At 43.5% G+C, this 19,339-nt stretch overlaps 1 protein-coding gene across 5 annotated transcripts in view; it reads right to left on the bottom strand.

The window, feature by feature from the left end:
• Positions 1–19,339, bottom strand: part of baiap2b (BAR/IMD domain containing adaptor protein 2b) — a 113,380-nt gene that overhangs the window by 29,847 nt on the left and 64,194 nt on the right. For all 5 annotated transcript variants that reach the window (XM_034107919.2, XM_034107921.2, XM_071206761.1 and 2 more), the window contains 2 exons: positions 18,917–18,988; positions 16,674–16,811 (listed from right to left, as the gene is read on the bottom strand). In XM_034107919.2, coding sequence (XP_033963810.1) covers positions 16,674–16,811; positions 18,917–18,988 — 210 coding nt within the window. The remainder of the gene's footprint in view (positions 1–16,673; positions 16,812–18,916; positions 18,989–19,339) is intronic.

Below are 19,339 nucleotides of genomic sequence, written 5' to 3'. Positions count from 1 at the left end.
ACACAGAGCTTTCTCCATGATCAAGGTGTACCTGGCTGCTATTGCTGCATGCCATGTGGGCTTTGAGGGTAAGGCGGCTAGCCAACATCCTTTGGTTTGCCGTTTTATGAAAGGGAGCGCGCAGGCTCCTCCCTGTCTCCAGGTCGCTGGTGCCCTTATGGGACCTGGCAGTGGTTTTGAATGGGCTCGGAATTACCCCATTTGAACCCCTGGAGGGAGCTGACATGAAACATCTGTCACTCAAGACAGTGCTGTTACTGGCCCTGGCATCCGCCAAGCGGGTCAGCGATATCCATGCACTGTCTGTACATCCCTCATGCACTCAGTTCGCCCCAGGGCAAACGAGAGTGTTGTTGAAGCCCAACCCTGCCTTTACGCCAAAGGTGGTTGGTTCGTGTACCCCGATTGACATTGAAGCATTTCCTCCGCCGCTGGTTTCCTCCGGGGAGCAGCAGCGGGATCTGTTGTGTCCAGTCCGGGCTTTACACACATATATGGACAGATCAAAGGAGCTTCGTCTTAATGACCAACTCTTCGTGTCCTGGGCTAACCCTCACAAGGGCAAGTCTGTTACTAAGCAAGGGCTCTCACACTGGATTGTGGAGGCAATTGCTTTGGCCTATACGAGTCAGAATTTGCAAGCACCTTCGGGTCTGCGGGCTCACTCGACTCGGGGCCTGGCTACATCCTGGGCTTTGTTCAAGGGTGTTTCCATCCAAGATATCTGTGCAGCGGCGAGCTGGTCCTCGCCGCTCACTTTTGTCCGCTTTTACAGGCTAAACGTCTCCGCTCCAAGCGGGGCCCGAGTAGTGCTGGGCACCTTGTTGAGTCGGGAATCTACCTGTTAAATTCTTGTTGATCGGTGATTTTCGAGATAAGCTCGTCTGGCAATACGGGAGCTACAATATCCCATAGTGAGACATCGAACGGAGTGTTATGAATGAGAACTATAGGTTACTTACGTAACCCCAGTATCAGAGTAACATGAAGTGAGATGTCTCACCATACGGCCCTCCTTGCTATGGTGAAGCGAGAAGAGGTGCTTATTTTGAATGACGCATGCGTTGTGGCGCAAGCTACTTATAGGGGGTGATTTCCCCTGACGCTGACGTCAAGATCACCAGCCAATCAGGATTGGCGTATTGAGATTGATGCTTCCGTTTGCTCCGCGATGAGGCGCATCCCATAGTGAGACATCTCACTTCATGTTACTCTGAGGCCAGGGGTTACGTAAGTAACCTATAGTTTTCCTGGGCTCTTGTAGTACATCATATCTGTCCGTGGTATTTCTGGTGGCCAAAGGACTGTGACTTGGGGAGAGGGAAACTGTGTGCACTTAACAGAAATCACCAAAGAGAAGGAGGAACCAGATATGTTGTTAACCCTGTAGTCCATGTTCTGAGTTCCTCATGATTATACAGCCTTCCTAGCATGGCCTGTCAGCTCTGACAAGGAAGGCTTAGCCCCATAGGGCTAAGGAAGCACAAGCATAACGAAAGGCAAGGACTAAGTTTTAACTGAGACAAAATGCTGCCATAACATGCTGTCAATGCTATAATCGGGTCTACAAAATATTGAAACATTGTTAATAAGGCCCACTGCCAGCTTCCACAGTCCAATGTAGCATCATCAAAAAAACAAGGACATTTTCAATGTTCAATAATATGAAACATATACTGTAGAAGCAGCAGAAACAATTACAATTTCTTGAAATACCAGTAGCTTCGTAATCATTTGAATTATTCAGTTTGGGAGTGTTTACATAATCCTGGTGGTCTCTTTCATAGTATTAAAGTCTAATTCTATGACCTGCATTATACAGTAGCAGTTGAGTTTTGCCAAGGCACATCAACTTAAATCTGTGCTTACCGAAAATCATATAATACACAGGATGGGGAAAGTTTTAGTGCTTTAACAGAATTCAGGGAAGCACCACTACTTTGATATACATTGAAGCGCATTGACCCACTGAGGCTCAGTTGCTTTTCAATAATTGAAGTCGTTTTAATACACCAGTAACTTTTGAAGTACTATTACGAGACTACAAAGCATTAGTCAAAAGCTCTTGCAGCAGAAACCTATCTGTTAGTGCTATAGCCACATTTAAGGAAGAGATTCCACCAATACTTAACTCGATAGCATGTCTGCATGTAGGGGAGGAAACTTATACAAAATGTACACCACCCTAAATTGATCATGTTGTTGATAGTGCTATAGATGCGCTGCGAATAAAATTAGACTCTGTTGCTCCTTTGAAAAAGAAGAAAATAAAACAGATTAGCTCCATGGCATAATGCCGAAACCCGCAAAATAAAGCAAAAGTCTAGACAACTTGAAAGGATATGGCGTTCCACTAAACTTGAAGAATCTCGTTTAATTTGGCATATTACTCTCAATGAATATAAGAAAGCACTGCGTAAAGCGAGAGCAGCTTACTACTCTTCATTAATGAGAATAAGAATAATGCAAGATTTCTTTTCAGCACTGTAGCCAGGCTGACAGAGAGCCACAGCTCCATTGAGCCTTCTATTCCCATAGCACTCAGTAGTAATGATTTTATGTGTTTTTTCAACGATAAAATTGTTACTCTTAGAAACTAAATTAATGACCTCTTGCCTTTGACCAGTATAGTGTTATCAACAGCTCCTGGAAACGTAAGTTCTAATATTACACTAGATAGTAAACTAGAATGCTTTTCAGCCATAAACCTTGAACAATTACATTCAATGATTCTCTCTTCTAAACCATCAACGTGCATGTTAGACCCAATTCCAACTAAGCTGTTGAAGGAAGTTTGCACTTCTTTATTAAATATTATGAATATGTCTTTATTATCAGGCTATGTTCCACAATCATTCAAAGTAGCAGTGATAAAACCGCTTCTTAAAAAGCACAACCTCGATCCAGAGGTTTTAGCCAACTATAGACCTATTTCTAATCTTCCGTTCCTCTCAAAGATTCTTGAGAAAGCGGTTGCAAAACAGTTGTGTGATTACTTAAAAAACAATGATTTATTTGAAGATTTTCAGTCTGGCTTTAGAACACATCATAGCACAGAGACAGCTCTGGTTAAAGTCACAAATGACATTCTAATAGCCTCAGACAAGGGACTTGTCTCTATTCTTGTTTTGCTCGATCTCAGTGCTGCATTTGATACTATCGACTAGAGATGTCCCGATCCGATCACGTGATCGGGGATCGGAGCCGATCACGTGATTTTCAAAAGATCGGGGATCGGGAGAAAAAAAATCGGGGATCGGGATTTTTTTTTTTTTTATAATTTTTTTTTAATTTATTTAATGTTACAAAACAAAAATTACCATGTTCACGTCTTAAAGTCATCCTGAGGACTTAGTTTTGGTTTAAAATTACACAACATCATGTATGTGTTGCTTTCTTTGGGCTTGTTTTCATAGACCTGGTTGCTTATTCCTCTCAAATCTGGCAACAGAGTGGGCGCAGTGTCTAATAGTAGCAGTAAGCTAACGAGAGGCTAAGTTCAGCTGGTGACTCGGGAGTCGGGACAGAGAAAATGTCAGGAGTTTGGAAGTATTATAAAATTGAAAGCGAAGGCAGTGTAACAGCCAGATGCAATGTTTGCAAGGCGGAGGTTCCGCGTGGTGGAAAGAACAGAGCTACGTTCAACACGACCAATCTAATACGCTACCTGAGAAACAAACACCAACAACAACACGGCGAGTACACAGCGGCCACTCAGGTAACGGCACTGAAACAACCGACACTTTCAGAGACTTTTAAAAGGAAAGAGAAACTGCCCCAGAACAGTGAAAAGGCCAAACAAATAACTAGATAGCTGAATTCATCGCATTGGATGACCAGCCGTTATCTGTTACCTTTTTTTTTTCTTAATGCATTGCATAAAGATCGGATCGTGAAAAATCGGTATCGGCAAATTGTCAAAATCAAATGATCGGAATCGGATCGGGAGCAAAAAAAGGTGATCGGGACATCCCTACTATCGACCATGACATCCTATTACAAAGACTAGAGCACTTAGTTGGCATACAGGGAACTGCTTTAGGCTGATTTAGGTCCTATCTATCTGAACGCTCTCAGTTTGTACGTGTCAACGATGAATCTTCTACGCAAACCAAAGTTAGCCATGGAGTGCCACAGGGCTCAGTGCTCGGACCTATTTTGTTCACATTATATATGCTTCCATTAGGCAATATTATGAGGAATCATTCTGTAAACTTTCATTGTTATGCGGATGATACTCAACTATATTTATCAATCAAGCCTGATGAAATTAATCATCTAAATAAAATTCAAGACTGCCTTAAGGACTTAAAAACGTGGATGACCTTAAACTTTTTGATGTTAAACACGACCAAAACTGAAGTTATTGTACTTGGCCCGAAGAATCTACGAAACAAATTATCTAAAGATATACCAACTATGGATGGCATTAATTTGGCCTCCAGTGAGACTGTAAGGAATCTTGGTGTTATATTTGATCAGGATGTATCCTTTAACGCCCACATAAAATCAATTTCAAGGACCGCTTACTTCCATCTACGTAACATTGCAAAAATCAGGGATATCTTGCCTCAAAACGATGCAGAGAAACTAGTCCATGCATGTGTTACTTCTAGGCTGGATTATTGTAACTCTTTATTATCAGGGAGTACCAAGAAGTCAGTCAAGTCGCTTCAGCTGATTCAAAATGTTGCGGCTCTTGTACTAACCAGAGTTAGGAAAAGGGACCACATTACTCCTGTTCTGGCTGCCTTACACTGGCTCCCTATAGAACACAGGATAGAATTTAAAATTCTTCTTCTCGCCTACAAAGCCCTTAATGGGCAGGCGCCATCTTACCTTAAAGAACTCATTATACCCTACTGTCCTACTAGGGCATTGCGTTCCAAGAATGCAGGGTTGTTGGTTGTTCCTAGAGTCTCTAAAAGTACAATGGGAGCCAGAGCCTTTTCTTATCAAGCTCCACATTTGTGGAATCAGCTTCCAGTTTGTGTTCGGGCGGCAGACACCCTATCCGTTTTTAAGAGTGCGCTTAAGACCTTCCTTTTTGATAAAGCTTATAGTTTGGGCTGATTAGATTCAGCCCCTAGTTTTTGCTGATATAGGCTTAGTTTGTCGGGGGACATCTTACTTCTTCCTTCTCTCTGTCTATACCTGTGTACTCTCATGTTCCGATTAACCCAGCTTCCCCACATGTCTTTCTTTTTGGTGTCTATATACGCCGGGATCCGGAGTCATGGATGATCCTGCGGTCCCGTGTCCTGGATCGCGAGCGCTGGATCTTGAGTCGTGGCTGTGGTCCTGGATCATCGGTCCTGGATGGATATCCTCGTGGATTCATCTTCCTATTATACACACATGCATTTCCAAACATTTGGACTACCTATGTTGCAAATGTATTATCTTTTAAATTTACACACGGCATCTATTGCACGTCTGTCCGTCCTGGGAGAGGGATCCCTCCTCTGTTGCTCTCCCTGAGGTTTCTCCCATTTTTCCCTTTAAACTGGGTTTTCTTCGGAAGTTTTTCCTTGTACGATGTGAGGGTCTAAGGACAGAGGGTGTCGTATTGTCATACTGATATTCTGTACACACTGTGAAGACCACTGAGACAAATGTAACATTTGTGATATTGGGCTATATAAATAAACATTGATTGATTGATTGATTGACCAGCTGTATTCGGTGTATGTGATATGGAGCTCTAATTAGGATTCCAACAGCCCCTTCCTGCCACTGCCAGTCAGCTGCTTGCCTGCAGCTCCCTCTGAACACAGAATATAAATCTGGCCAAAAGCTGCTCCTGCTATCTGCTGACAGTGAGCACAATCAGCATTTAAGATGTGTGCTGGGAGGGGGGGCTTTGGTGTCCAGCGTTATTGACTGATTTCATATTAAGGAAGGTATAAATCCTTGGTGCAGTGTGAAACGTGTGAAACATGTCAAAGTGTGGTTTAAACTTGGACTGCAGTTGCTCAGTAATTAGAACAACAACATTAAACATGCTTGTCGAGATGTTTCTACTGTAAGCAACCTCACCAGAGTGATATCGAACACTGTGATGGAATGCAAATTATTGAATGCATGCTTGGCAGAGCTAAAAGAATACCTGGACTGCTTTAATGAGTTTTGACTTTATTTTCTCAACCGGACAAACCTCTCTGTGTCTAATGGATATGAAGGAAACTGCCAAAAAGCACACAGAAAATGGGCTTCTAATGGCCTGATGCCAGTCAGCATTTACATCAAGTTAGCATCTTCTTGAGTCGTGTCAGCTGCAGTCGGATACTGTGGGTGTTTCTCAATGTCGAGGACGCTTGCTTGGTAGCACATGTCTTCCGAGTCACTTGTTTCAGAAGCGAGGCAAAAATACATCCTGGCATTCGGAAAACGAAGAGTGGAACAGGCGAGCAAGTGTGCAGGTGTGAGTCATATGAGAGGCCCCGCCTTAGATTTTCCGCCACAGATTTGGGGAAATTGGTCCGTGCGCAAAGCATTGTGGGGATTTTAAGACTGCGGAGTCTACACATGTGCAGCCTCGAAATGTCTCGCTACGAAGTACGCCGGGCTCGGTAGATTTCCAAGTATGCTGGACATTGGAACAGTCCTTCGGCGGCACTCGATGACGTAGTATGCTTGAAATAGAGGCTCTGGAGCAGCCTTCCTCGACATTGAGAAACACCCTGTATCTCTACGGAGAAAAGTGTAACGTTGACCCTATAGCTTGATTTTTATGGATACGGTTTTGCACGAGGCAGAGTTAGAAATAGTCTTGTCCATTTGTTGTTGATAAATGCATTATGGAATGACGAAATACAATGCGAATGTGCCTGAAGAGACTTTATATCAATTTAGATTTCTCCTTTTGTAAAGGGTTAAGGAATAGATTGATACCTGGTGCCTGTTTCATAAAAAGTAAGTTCCCATACTAATAAACTGCATCCTCAAATAGTCATCTGCAGTTTTAAACACTAAAGCTTTATATTGTGAACTGCGACACAAAAACAACATTTGGTTAGTTTGAGTGAAAGATCATGGTTTTGGTTCAACTGTTTTTAAGCTAAAATAAGTCAACTTTGACATTTTGTTTCACACAGGACACACACAGCTGTCTCTTGGATGATAGTCCTGTGTTTCAACCTCCCAATACAGCCTCACATAGACTTGAATTAGAAATGTATTTGCAAAAAACAAAAGTTAAAAGTATCAATTTGAAAAGGATGTTTTGATATGTGAAAAATAGGATTGATGTATTTACCATTATCATCATCTAAAGTCTAGCTATGGCCCCTTTCTACTAACCATGCCTCAGTCATAAATGTACCAGGAGATGTATCAGACTGTAGGCAGCCGCTCAGAGCTTTATGACCCCTGAGGGACACCGTTGTAAACGTGTGAATGTGCTTCGCCTATAGTTTTAATAATACCAATAAGTGTGTACGCCATATTGTATGATCAAAAGGCAAATGTGTTCTTTTTATGTTTGGCTGTGAGTTTCCCGGTTCAGGCCACTGGCGTCTCCTGTTCCTGCCAAGACCTAGTTCCTCCGAGAGCTAATATGACGCACAGCAAGAATCTGGCTACCTATACACACTCCGTACATACACATGCTACTGAGGAGGTCCACAACACGCTAAAGCACTAAATGTTGCAGAAATGCTTCACACATTTGTATATTTTATGAAGTCTTTTCTTTCAAATGGATCTGCACCAAAAATGGAACTCATAATCCTTCATTCTTGACCAGTGGCTGAACTTCAACAATATTTCACAGAAACACAGGGAAAATACGGAGATATCGCTAACAGGCTAACAAGCATACAACAAATACAAAACTAACCTGCTTAATGGAGGTGATGAACACACACCTGCTCGTTATAAAATGTGTGTATTGTCCCACTGACCTTCGAGAGCCAGTATGATGCACAGTAAGATTCTGACTAACTAAACACACTCCTTCCATACACATGCTACTCAGGACTATTCTATGAACCTCTTTTTCCCAAATGGATCCGTGAAAATTATTGGCCAATTGTTGATCTTCTACCACAATTCACTGAAATAACAGTGAAAAGACTGAGATATTGCTAACAGGTGTAATAGAAAAATATTATACTCACTTACTTACTTTAATAATATCATTACATTACATTGCATTTAGCTGACGCTTTTATCCAAAGCGACTTACAATAAGTGCGTTCGACCAACAAAATACAAACTTGAAGAAAACAGAATCATATAAGTACATCAGGCTTCATAGAGCTAAAACATTTCAAGTGCTACTCAACTGGCTTTAGATTAGCCAGTCCTTTATTAGTATATAAGTGCTTTGTTAATAGTTCTATCGCTCGAAGTGGAGTCGAAAGAGATGAGTTTTCAGTCTGCGCCGGAAGGTGTGTGAGCTTTCTGCTGTCCTGATGTCAATGGGGAGCTCATTCCACCATCTTGGAGCCAGGATAGCAAACCCACGTGTTTTTGCTGATGGGAACTTGGGTCCCCTTTGCAGCGATGGTGCAGCGAGCCGTTTGGTTGATGCAGAGCGGAGTGCACGTGCTGGGGTGTACGGTTTAACCATGTCCTGGATGTAGGAAGGGCCAGATCCATTCGCAGCATGGTACGCAAGTACCATTGTCTTGAAGTGGATTCTAGCAGTTACTGGAAGCCAGTGAAGGGAGCGGAGGAGCGGCGTGGTGTGGGAGAATGTAGGAAGGTTGAAGACCAGACGAGCCGCTGCATTCTGGATGAGCTGCAGAGGTCGGATGGCACATGCAGGTAGACCAGCCAGGAGGGAGTTGCAGTAGTCTAGGCGTGAGGTGACGAGAGCCTGGACCAGAAGCTGCGTGGCTTTCTGGGTCAGCTGGGGACGTATCCTCCTGATGTTGTAAAGCGTGTATCTGCAGCAACGGGTTGTAGCAGCGATGTTTGCAGTGAAGGACAGGTTGTTATCTAGGGTCACACCCAGATTCCTTGCAATCTGAGTCGGGGAAACAACAGAGGTGCCGATGTTGATTGTCAGGTCAAGAGTGGGACAATCTTTTCCCGGAAGGAAAAGCAGTTCAGTCTTGTCAAGGTTGAGCTTGAGGTGATGATCAAACATCCACTGAGAGATGTCAGCTAGACAAGCAGAGATGCGTGCGACGACCTGGGTCTCTGAGCGGGGAAAGGACAGAATTAATTGGGTGTCGTCAGCGTAGCAGTGGTATGAAAAACCATGCGGGCTAATGACTGATCCGAGCGAGTTTGTGTACAAGGAGAAGAGGAGGGGACCAAGAACAGAGCCCTGAGGGACCCCTGTAGTTAATTGACAAGGGTCGGACTCGGACCCTCTCCAAGTTACCCTGTAGGTACAGTCTTTGAGGTATGAGGTGAGGAGGGAAAGTGCAGAGCCTGAAACTCCAAGTTCTTGGAGAGTGCGAAGGAGGATCTGATGGTTCACCGTGTCGAATGCAGGAGACAGGTCCAACAGGATGATGACAGAGGAGAGGGATGCTGCTTTAGCAGTGTGCAGTTCCTCAGAGACAGCAAGGAGGGCAGTTTCTGTGGAGTGGCCTGCCTTGAAACCAGACTGGTGCGGATCCAGAAGGTTGTTCTGATGGAGATAACAGGAGAGTGGTTTAAAGACAGCGCGTTCAAGTGTTTTAGACAGGAACGGGAGGAGAGAGACAGGCCTGTAGTTTATAACATCAGACGGGTTGAGAGTGGGTTTCTTTAGGAGAGGGTTTACTCTTGCCTCCTTGAGACTGTTTGGAAAGTGACCAGAAGTTAGAGAAGTGTTGATGAAATGGGTGAGAAACGGTAGAATATCAGGAGCGATAGTCTGAAGGAGGTTTGAAGGGATAGGGTCCAGAGGACAGGTGGTAGGGCGGGCAGAGGTAATGAGGGTAAGAACCTCACTTGGAGAGAGAGGGGAAAAGGAGGTCAGTGTGTGGGTGAAAGGAGGGTCTGGTGACCCAGCGGTGAGTAGAGGTGAGTCAGAAAAAGAAGAGCGAATATCATCAACCTTTTTTTCAAAGTGGTTAACAAAGTCGCTTGACAGAAGGGAGGAGGGGGAGGGGCTTTGGGGGGGTCCAAGAGGGTGGAGAAGATGGAAAATAGTTTTTTAGGATTGGAATAGGAAGATTGGATCTTATCTTGAAAGAAAGTGCTTTTTGCCTGAGAGATCGAAGCAGAGAAAGAGGAGAGGAGAACCTGATAGGTTAGGAGGTCGTCGCGGTGTTTGGATTTCCACCATTTCCGCTCTGCTGCCCGAAGGACGGTTCTATTAGCACGCAGTGCGTCATTTAGCCAGGGAGCAGGAGGGGACTGACGAGCCTGCCGAGATGTGAGAGGACAGAGAGAGTCCAGAGAGGATGAGAGAGTAGAGAGGAGAGTTTCTGCAGCAGAGTTTGGAGGCAGGAGTTGGAACGAGTCAGAGGAAGGGAGGGCTGAGAGCACCGATGAGGCAAAGGTAGAGGGGGCGAAGGAACGAAGGTTACGGCGGACAGGTGCAGGATGAGAAGAGATTAGTTTGTTATGTTTGGAAAGGGGTAGAGAGAATGAAATGAAGAAGTGATCGGATGTGTGGAGCTGGTTTACAGAGAGGTTAGAAGTAGCGCAGTTCCTTGAGAATATGAGATCAAGGACATTGCCAGCTTTATGAGTTGGTGGGGACGGAGACAGTGAGAAAGCAAAGGCGGTTAACAGAGATGTTAGTTCGTCTATCTTCCCCGTCTGGAGGTTGAAGTCTCCGAGAAGTACAGCGGGAGGGCCAGTTTCAGGGATGTGTGAGAGGAGATGATCTAATTCCTCCAAGAAGTCCCCCAAGGCGCCTGGTGGACGGTAGAGAACAACAATGGTTAGTTGTATAGGATGGGTCACAGTGACGGCATGGAATTCAAAGGTGGAAGGAGTGAAGTTAGGTAGCTTGAAGAGGGAAAAGCTCCATGTGGGAGAGAGCAGGAGACCAGTGCCACCTCCTCTGCCAGTGGGTCTGGGTGTATGGGAGAAGGAATATGCTGTGGAGAGAGCTGCTGGGGTGGATGTGTTGGATGGAGTAATCCACGTCTCAGTGAGAGCAAGGAAATCCAGGGTCTGCAGGGAGGCGGAGCCAGAGATGAAGTCAGCCTTAGGAACAGCTGACTGGCAGTTCCACAGGCCGCCTGAAACTAGATGTTGGATCTCAGTGGAGCACGTGGGATAGACGAGTACAGGCCGGTTATATCGATTACGAGATACACGGGGCAAGTGATAATTGCGAGAAGATATCATTGTGTGATTCTTATTTGCTAATGTTTGTCTATGCTGACTGGCTTGCAGGTCTTTGCTAAGCTTGGGAACATTCTTCATGAAGAAGATGTGTTGCAGTGTTGTTAGTTACACTCTCTGTGCACCAACAGTATGACCTTCAACTTCTGTTGAACTGAGAACATCCTGATACGTCCTCCCTACCTCCCAGAATGCTCCTTTCATTATGTATCAACAAGCTTGACCCTCCCTTTTCTCCTCTCTCTGTTAAAATATGCAACCCACACTCTACTCTTCGTCTTTCACTCTGCAGACTGTATGCTCTCTGTATGACTGACTGAACGTTCTTGCAAGAATTAAAATACCTCAAAGACAGATGAATGGTTTGATTCTTTATCCACATTTGATAAAGTCAAATCCCACCACACAGGTAACAGCCATACAAAAAATAAGCTTGATGGAGGTTTATAACACACCTGACTGGGTACAACATGTACTTTTTTTGTCCACTGACCAAATGGCTTGTTCAAATTCTACCAACCACTCAATATACTGCCATTGTTTTCTTTGTTGGGCCAAAACAAATCTACTAGCCACTTGCATATTCTACCAGCATCTAGCTTGTTAACGATGCCCGACACATGCCTATATGAACGCAATATTATGATCTGGTCTGATATTCAAATCAGTGAGGTGTTCACTCCTGGACATTCAGTTGGTCTCAAAGAGATGAAGCATCATGGGAAAAGGCCTGGACCCTCAGCTCTTTCACACCTGATCATCCGTTAAGCTGCAGAGGAGCTGCTGGACTTCAGGGCTGAGCGTTGCTGTTGTTCCTCACAGCTCCATGTATCGATCTTTGTACCGACCGGAGCCGACCCTGCCACGCTCCACCAGCCATCTGTCCAAGCAACACTAACAATTACACAACGATTACGTCCCCGGCTGCTCCTGCAGAGCGGGGGGGCGACCGCCTCAGGCTCTGACGGGATGCAGAGTTACCCTGTCGCTGTGCTCAGTCCTACAAAGTATGTAAACCACATATTCTCCTACTGTACACATCGTTTTTCTATTGTAGTATGTGATTATACATTGTCAGAATACCGTTTGTGGGGGTCTTGCTTGATGACCTGCCTTAAAATCATCGAGCTTTGAGTCTGTCCTATTAGTTTATTTGTTTTGTTTAATTAAAATACAGAGTAGAAGACTGTAATAACACATGGTTTATTACATTTGTATAAATAACATTAAGAGATGCCGACCCAAAAAACAGTTAAGCTGAAATCTGATCAGACTCAAAAGAACTTCTGTGATTCATCTTTTTGCCCCTTTTATTTAGCCTTTAAGCAATCATTTCAAGCTTTTCTTCCTAGAGTCAAAGTACATTTAATTACAAACATTTTCAGAAGTAGCCTGGTTCTGGGTCCTCCTCATGGACTTGTAGATTAAGATGCATAATGATTAGCCGCCTTATTCCTTGTTCAAACCAGGCCAGGGACCTCAGTCACATCTCATACCTGTTCTCTTCAGCTTTACTATCAAATGGCTAAAATGCCAAATCATTCGTAAACTAAACAGGAATCCAGGTGCATTAAACTGCTGTTTACTTCTGGACCTTCATCTGTGCTGTGCTCGTCAGAGTAAAGGCGCATATTCCCTGTTCCATTGTGAATGTAATTATTCACTTTTGACACCTGGTGTGCTGACGAGGCAGAAATTAAACAACAGAAGTCCATCAGCAACAGAGTTAGCTTATCGCAGAAAGCAGAGTAATTGTTCTGTCACTCTATACAGAAACCCGCTGACAGCCACAAGAAGTGTGTGTGACTTTTCAGTCGGCACACACTGAATGTCAGGTCAACATCTGAAAAGAATCCATTATGTTCTTGTAATTTATCAAATAAAAGCACATTATGGGACAAAACATGTGGAACATCCACATACGCGTACACCAGGGGTGTCAAACTCAATTTCTTCGCGGGCCACATCAGCATTATGGTTGCACTCAAAGGGCCGGTTGTAACTTTAAGACTATATCAAAATACATATATAAATATTTAATATATATAAAATAATGTATTATATTACATCATTGCCTCTGCATTGGATTATTATCGGATAGGGTAATAACTTCATAATTAACTACGTCTGAAAGCAGAAGTCTAGGGCAAATCATTGCAAGTCTCTTCAGTGAGAATGTTACAAAATGATTTAAAAAAAATCTAATTCTGAGAAAAAGGCAAATTCTAAGAAAATATTTATATTTTGAAGAAAAAAAGTCAAATTCTGAGAAAAAAAGTGAAATTTGAGATGCATTGTGGGATATGTAGTTTATGGGCAACGTGCTTCTGTAAATCGGCATGTAACCATATAATAAACATATTATATTCTTTGCAATCTCTTGAGGGGCCGCATGAAATGAAGTCGCGGGCCGAATTTGGCCCCTGGGCCTTGAGTTTGACACCCCTGGCGTACAGCATGAAGTATAGCCAGAGGTGTAATGCAGTGAAGTAAATTTACTCAAGTACGATTTTGGGGCACTTGTACTTTACTTGAGTATTTTTATTGTATGCTTCTTTATACAGTACATCTACTCCACTACAATTTGGAAGCCAATATTGTACCTTTTACCTCACTAAATTACATACAAAGACAGTTACTATTTACTTTAGAAATGATTAGCTAATACGATATATAAGTAAACTAATAAAACAACTGTGCTATACAATTATAGGTTAAGATGTCCAGCGGTAGTATATGAAGTCATTAAAAGTACCCCCACCTTGACCAGCCGTGATGAACACAATAATGCAGCAATAATTAAAGATTCTAAAATGGAAGTACTCTTAATTTTGGTACTTGATGCCTACACTTTTGTATTTCTACTTGTATCTATATCTGAGTACTTCCTCCACCTCTGAGTATATCACATACAGGCTTGTAACTCCCTATCACTTTCCTTCACTCTCTGCCTGCCTGTCATTGGCTGAGGAGCAGCTGATTGACAGCCATCACAGCAGCTAACATCAGCATGGCCTGTAAAGGTTGTGTGAGAGGTCTCTGTTGTCCACGTTCATGAAGCAAAGCAGCAGCATCAGAGCACGGTGCAGAGTCTCTAGATGAGTTTACAATAGTCCCTCGTTCTTATTGAACATCCATGTTGTAGTCCGCTGTATAGAAAACTGTGGTTTCCATAGTTACCCCACAACAGCAGACGCACACATTGACGTCCGCTGGCGCATCATAAACACGTCGGATAGTGAAAGTGCAGTCGGATTCTCTAAAGTACCGCAGTCTCTTCTCCTAAGTCCTCCTCCTAAGAATTCTCCTATCCACTATCCCTTAACCCCGTGACCTTTCACTCAGAGGTCAAGGAATAGGAGATAGGGTTAGAACTTAGGAGCTGATCTTTGGACTATTCGACTGCAGCCTAGAACCGTCTCCTCACGCCTCCGCTCAATCAGCTACCTGAGCGGAGAGAAATATGTTTCACTCAACCCTCTCAAATGCCCTAGATGCTGTAAACAAATATTATGTAATACTGAGAAAAGTGCAGCAACTAGAAACAGATTTATGCAGTCAGAAGTCGAGGAAGCACTTTGGTTACTAAATAAATAAGTAAAGCACTGTGGTTTCTCCTAGTTATGTTTGCGTTATTTGGAACAGCGTTATCTTGGATGCGTGTTACAATCTGGGACGCGGTCGCTAGGATTTTTCAAAAGAACGCACTAAAAACAGCAAAAGAAAAATGGAAATCCGGGCAAAGTGCTGCAGGGTATTGACACTTCAGAAACAGCCATACACGACAAGTCTGATTCAGGGGATTCTATACTTTTAGTAAATCCTTAACACTGCGCTTCAAGAACAAAATGTACCAACGTCCCTTATCTGACCAGTTTGTCAGATCTTAGACCACATGAGTTCTTGGGAATACTCGATCCCTTTTATTTTTGTTTTTGTTGGCTAATTATCTGTATTTGTACCAGACTAACACATCAGCTCTCCTTATACTGCGGTACACATGTTGCTGTACTTCCAGCTTCCAACACCATGGTACCATTGCAGTCGGGACGGTGTCTGCTGATGAGTCCATGTGTGCTGCAGTTGTAACCTTTGCCACCTCCGTTGCTCTCACTGCTGAGCGCCTGGCAGACTGGCATCCAGACTGCGTGTGCCCAGTCGGGGGTCCCGCTGCATTCAGCTCAGCACGTCCTATCCTATCAGCGGTGTCACGGATTACCCGGCGCACTGAAGCTCAAATCCCTGCAGGAGGAGGGAGAGCCGGAGAGCTACCGCGCAGAGTCAGCGTGAGGTCACTTAAGTCTGCCGCGGTGAACATAAGTCTGACTTTGCTGAAATGAAGACCCAGCGAATGAGAGCCGGGTTTATGTGCCACGTACTGATCTGAAGCCAATTGGATCCTTTTTCTTTGCAGAGGCTTTTGTAACGATACATGTTGGTCTCCCTGCGACACACACACACACACACACACACACACACACACACACACACACACACACACACACACACACACACACACACACACACACACACACACACACACACACACACACACACACACACACACACACACACACACACACACACACACACACACACACACACACACACACACACACACACACACACACACACACACACACACACACACACACACACACACACACACACACACACACACACACACACACACACACACACACACACACACACACACACACACACACACACACACACACACACACACACAGTTATAATCAAAATGTTAATTTGTTTCCTTCATGTTTTTTTCAAAGAGGCCCTATTATCCTTTTGGGGCTTTCTCCTTCCTGTCGTGGTATGTAGGTGTTGGTGCATGTCAATGATCTGCAGAGGCTAAGGTCCCTGTGTTCCCTTCAGAGGGAGTTTCTCTCCCACACACTCGGACATTGGACTCCTTTGTTTACTTCTGTTACAAAGTGACATCACTATGTAACACCTCCATTGGCTAGTCCGATCACATTGTATGTGATAAAGAGGTTGACCAATCACAACAGAGCCAACCTGCTATTTAACCAATCAGAGCAGACTGGGCTGTGGTTTCAGACAGAGGGTGAAAAGAGGTGCTGCAGCACAGGCAGTACGAGAGAAATAAAGAGCTTTTTGAACATTAAAGCATGGAGACATGTCCCAGCAGAGACACTACATACAATTATAAACCTGAACATGAGAACAATAGGTCCTCTTGAAATGTTCACTTTAGTTTCAGAGAGTATTTGCTAGTTTTACAAAGTGGTCTTCCTGCCAGCCATAAGGACGATCCATGAGCCACTGAGCCAAGACATCGGTTTCATCTCTCATTGATCCACAGAAGCACCGGTGTGCACCATCCCGACACACATCTGTCCGCTTCATGAGTACTCATCCACCCTGCAGTCACACGCACTGACCTGCATCTCCTTGTCTCCATACTTGGAAGGGTGCTTGCTGCCCTGGCTCTTTCTGCGCAGCTTTTTCAGCTCCGCCTGGCACTTCTCCAAACTCTCCCCTTTGCTCTTGTGCTCCGTCTGGTACTTCTTCAGCGCGGCCTGAGGGAGGCAGCACACCGTCAGCAGGGCGTCATGTGTCAGCAGCATGCACAGAACATGTGTAACACTGATGGACATACAGTCATAGCAGGTGGTCAGCTTCTGTGTTATTGTCCGGTGCGTAATGGAAGCTGGAGGATGGCACTTTGGGATTACGCTTTAGTTATAGCCCCTCCTTTGTTCTGGCTGGTTCTAGAGCATCACAGAATTAATTGGGTACAAAAATGTGGTACAGGTGACAACTTTTTTACGCTCCCCCAAGCAAAAACAAATCATTAGCTGAAGGTTTTAAAGAGGCCTTATTATGTTTCCTGTAGTGTGCTGTAAATGGTCTGCAAAGGCACACACACTTCGCCCCCTCCCCACCCCCGCCTGAAACGGCTCAATTGGACTCCTTCATCACTATGTACCACCTGCACTTCGTTTAGCTAGTGTTCCAACACTTACGTACGTTATAGGCTAAGGGGCGGGACATCTCTAAGCGGTTCACCAGTAACAAACGAGCTGGCCAGCTACAGTAACCAATCAGAGTGGACTGGGCTCTGGTTTCAGACAGAGGGTGAAAAGAGGTGCTGCAGCACAGGCAGTATGAGAACAATAAAGAGCTTTTTAAACATTAAAGCATGGAGACAAGTCACAGTAGAGACACAATACAAATATGAACCTGAAAATGAAGAGAATATGTCTAACATGTGTGCCTCCAGCTTCTGAGTCCGGCTTCTTAAATGTGAGAATGTTCCCTTTTATTCCTTTTATCTTTCTTGGGTTGGTTTACTTTTATTCGTAGAGGCACAACATACACATATGAACCTGATAATGAGCGTTGGATGTCAGCTGTTTATGTCCATACTTTGCATCCTGCATTGTGAAAAAAGCACAGACTAACAAAGTATGTCTGCTGCATGTGTACAATATAACGTATTTGACCAACATGTACAGGACAAAGTACAAAGTACAAATCAAATGTTAAACGGGTCATTAAATGTCTCTGGAGCTGATTTGCATTTGGATACATCAGAATGTCAGACCATTTGAACGATCCAAACATACACGTCGAAAATGATCCAATGTTTCTGGGAGTATTTCCAAACTACTGATCACCATAAATGAACAAGCCTATTTTTTTGTAATGCCTCATTTTCACAGAGTGAGTCATAATTCACAGTGGAGTGGGAAGTCTTTATGTAACTGTCTGCAGCGGTTTGGATAAAAGCCGGAGAGTGCGCTTTTTGTTTCTGATTTCATGAGAAGATGTCCCACACCGTATTCCCCTTACTCTTGAGCAGCAGAGCTGAAAGTAGGGCTGCATGGAGCATGTGGGGAATGTACACGGTTACATAATGTAGTTATGATTATGATTGATGCTTTCAAGCCATCCATTATTCATTTCTGTTGGAGAAAAAGTTTTTCAAGTTTTTCTTCTTTACTGAAATTGTGAATACGTTCGGTAAGGCTTTTAGAAATGTAATAATCGCCATTTTCAGCAGATATGAACATATGAGTTAGACTCTAAACATATTACAGTCTTGAAATAGATTTTTTAAACTTAGTTTTCAGGGTGTGTTTGCTTGTTTTATTTAGTAACGTTATTGACACTTGTTTGGGCTATCTATAATGTCTTAAGAAGCACCATAGACGTATAAAATACCTGGTCAGAGAACTCAGAATCAAACGGACATTAGACTGAGACTGGTCAAATGGGATTTGGTATTCTAGAATGTTCTTGTTTTTTAATTCTTCAACAAAAGTAAGAAATAACAGGGATCAACTGTGGAGCAATTGTGGCATAGCGCCATCTCCTGGAAGGTCAAGTGTGTTCGGTTTCCATGGTACAGAAAAAGGAAACTAATTTCAACTCCTTTTACCTCGTTATATATTATATATAAAAGAAAAGTTGAACTGAAATTAATTCAAGGTATTTTTTATTTATTTTTAACCAGGCAAAATGGTTTTAGTATTCGTTAAAGGATATCATTGTTATATTTTGTTATGATCATATTTTTTCATATTATTTTGTAAGAGTTTTATTTGACTCTAACAACACTGATAACAGCTTAGTCATGTGGTGCTTCTGTAACAGTGTGACATCAGAAAGGGATTCTCACGTTCAGGTAGCGAGCGTCCAGCTCCACCTTCTTCTCCAGCTCCGTGAGCAGCTCGTTGTGGAAAGACTTCAGCTGTAAGACACAGAGACCTCAGAACAACACCACAAACAGGCGGCTCAATCATGCTAAACCACAGTGCATTATTTAAAACAAAAGGAGGGACAACATTGCAGTGAACGACTGGAATGGATGTCTTTGTCTTGCTGTCGGAAATGTCGCACCTAAACGATTGGGGGAGGATGTCTGGTATCTCAGCACGTTCAGTATGTGTGGTCGGGTTGAGCAGAGCTGAATACATGCAAGTGGTGAAATATTACAAAAAGAAACTGCAAATGCTAATAAAAGTATTTTATTTATTTCAATTGTTAGAGTAAGATTAAGATGGACTTTTATTAATCCCCGTGGGGAAACGGTTTCTCTGCA

This window comes from Pseudochaenichthys georgianus, chromosome 19, assembly GCF_902827115.2.
Source record: "Pseudochaenichthys georgianus chromosome 19, fPseGeo1.2, whole genome shotgun sequence".
Taxonomy (NCBI): Eukaryota; Metazoa; Chordata; class Actinopteri; order Perciformes; family Channichthyidae; genus Pseudochaenichthys; species Pseudochaenichthys georgianus.
The sequence above is the reverse complement of the archived record's forward strand: the minus strand, read 5'-3'. Positions and strand labels throughout refer to the sequence as shown.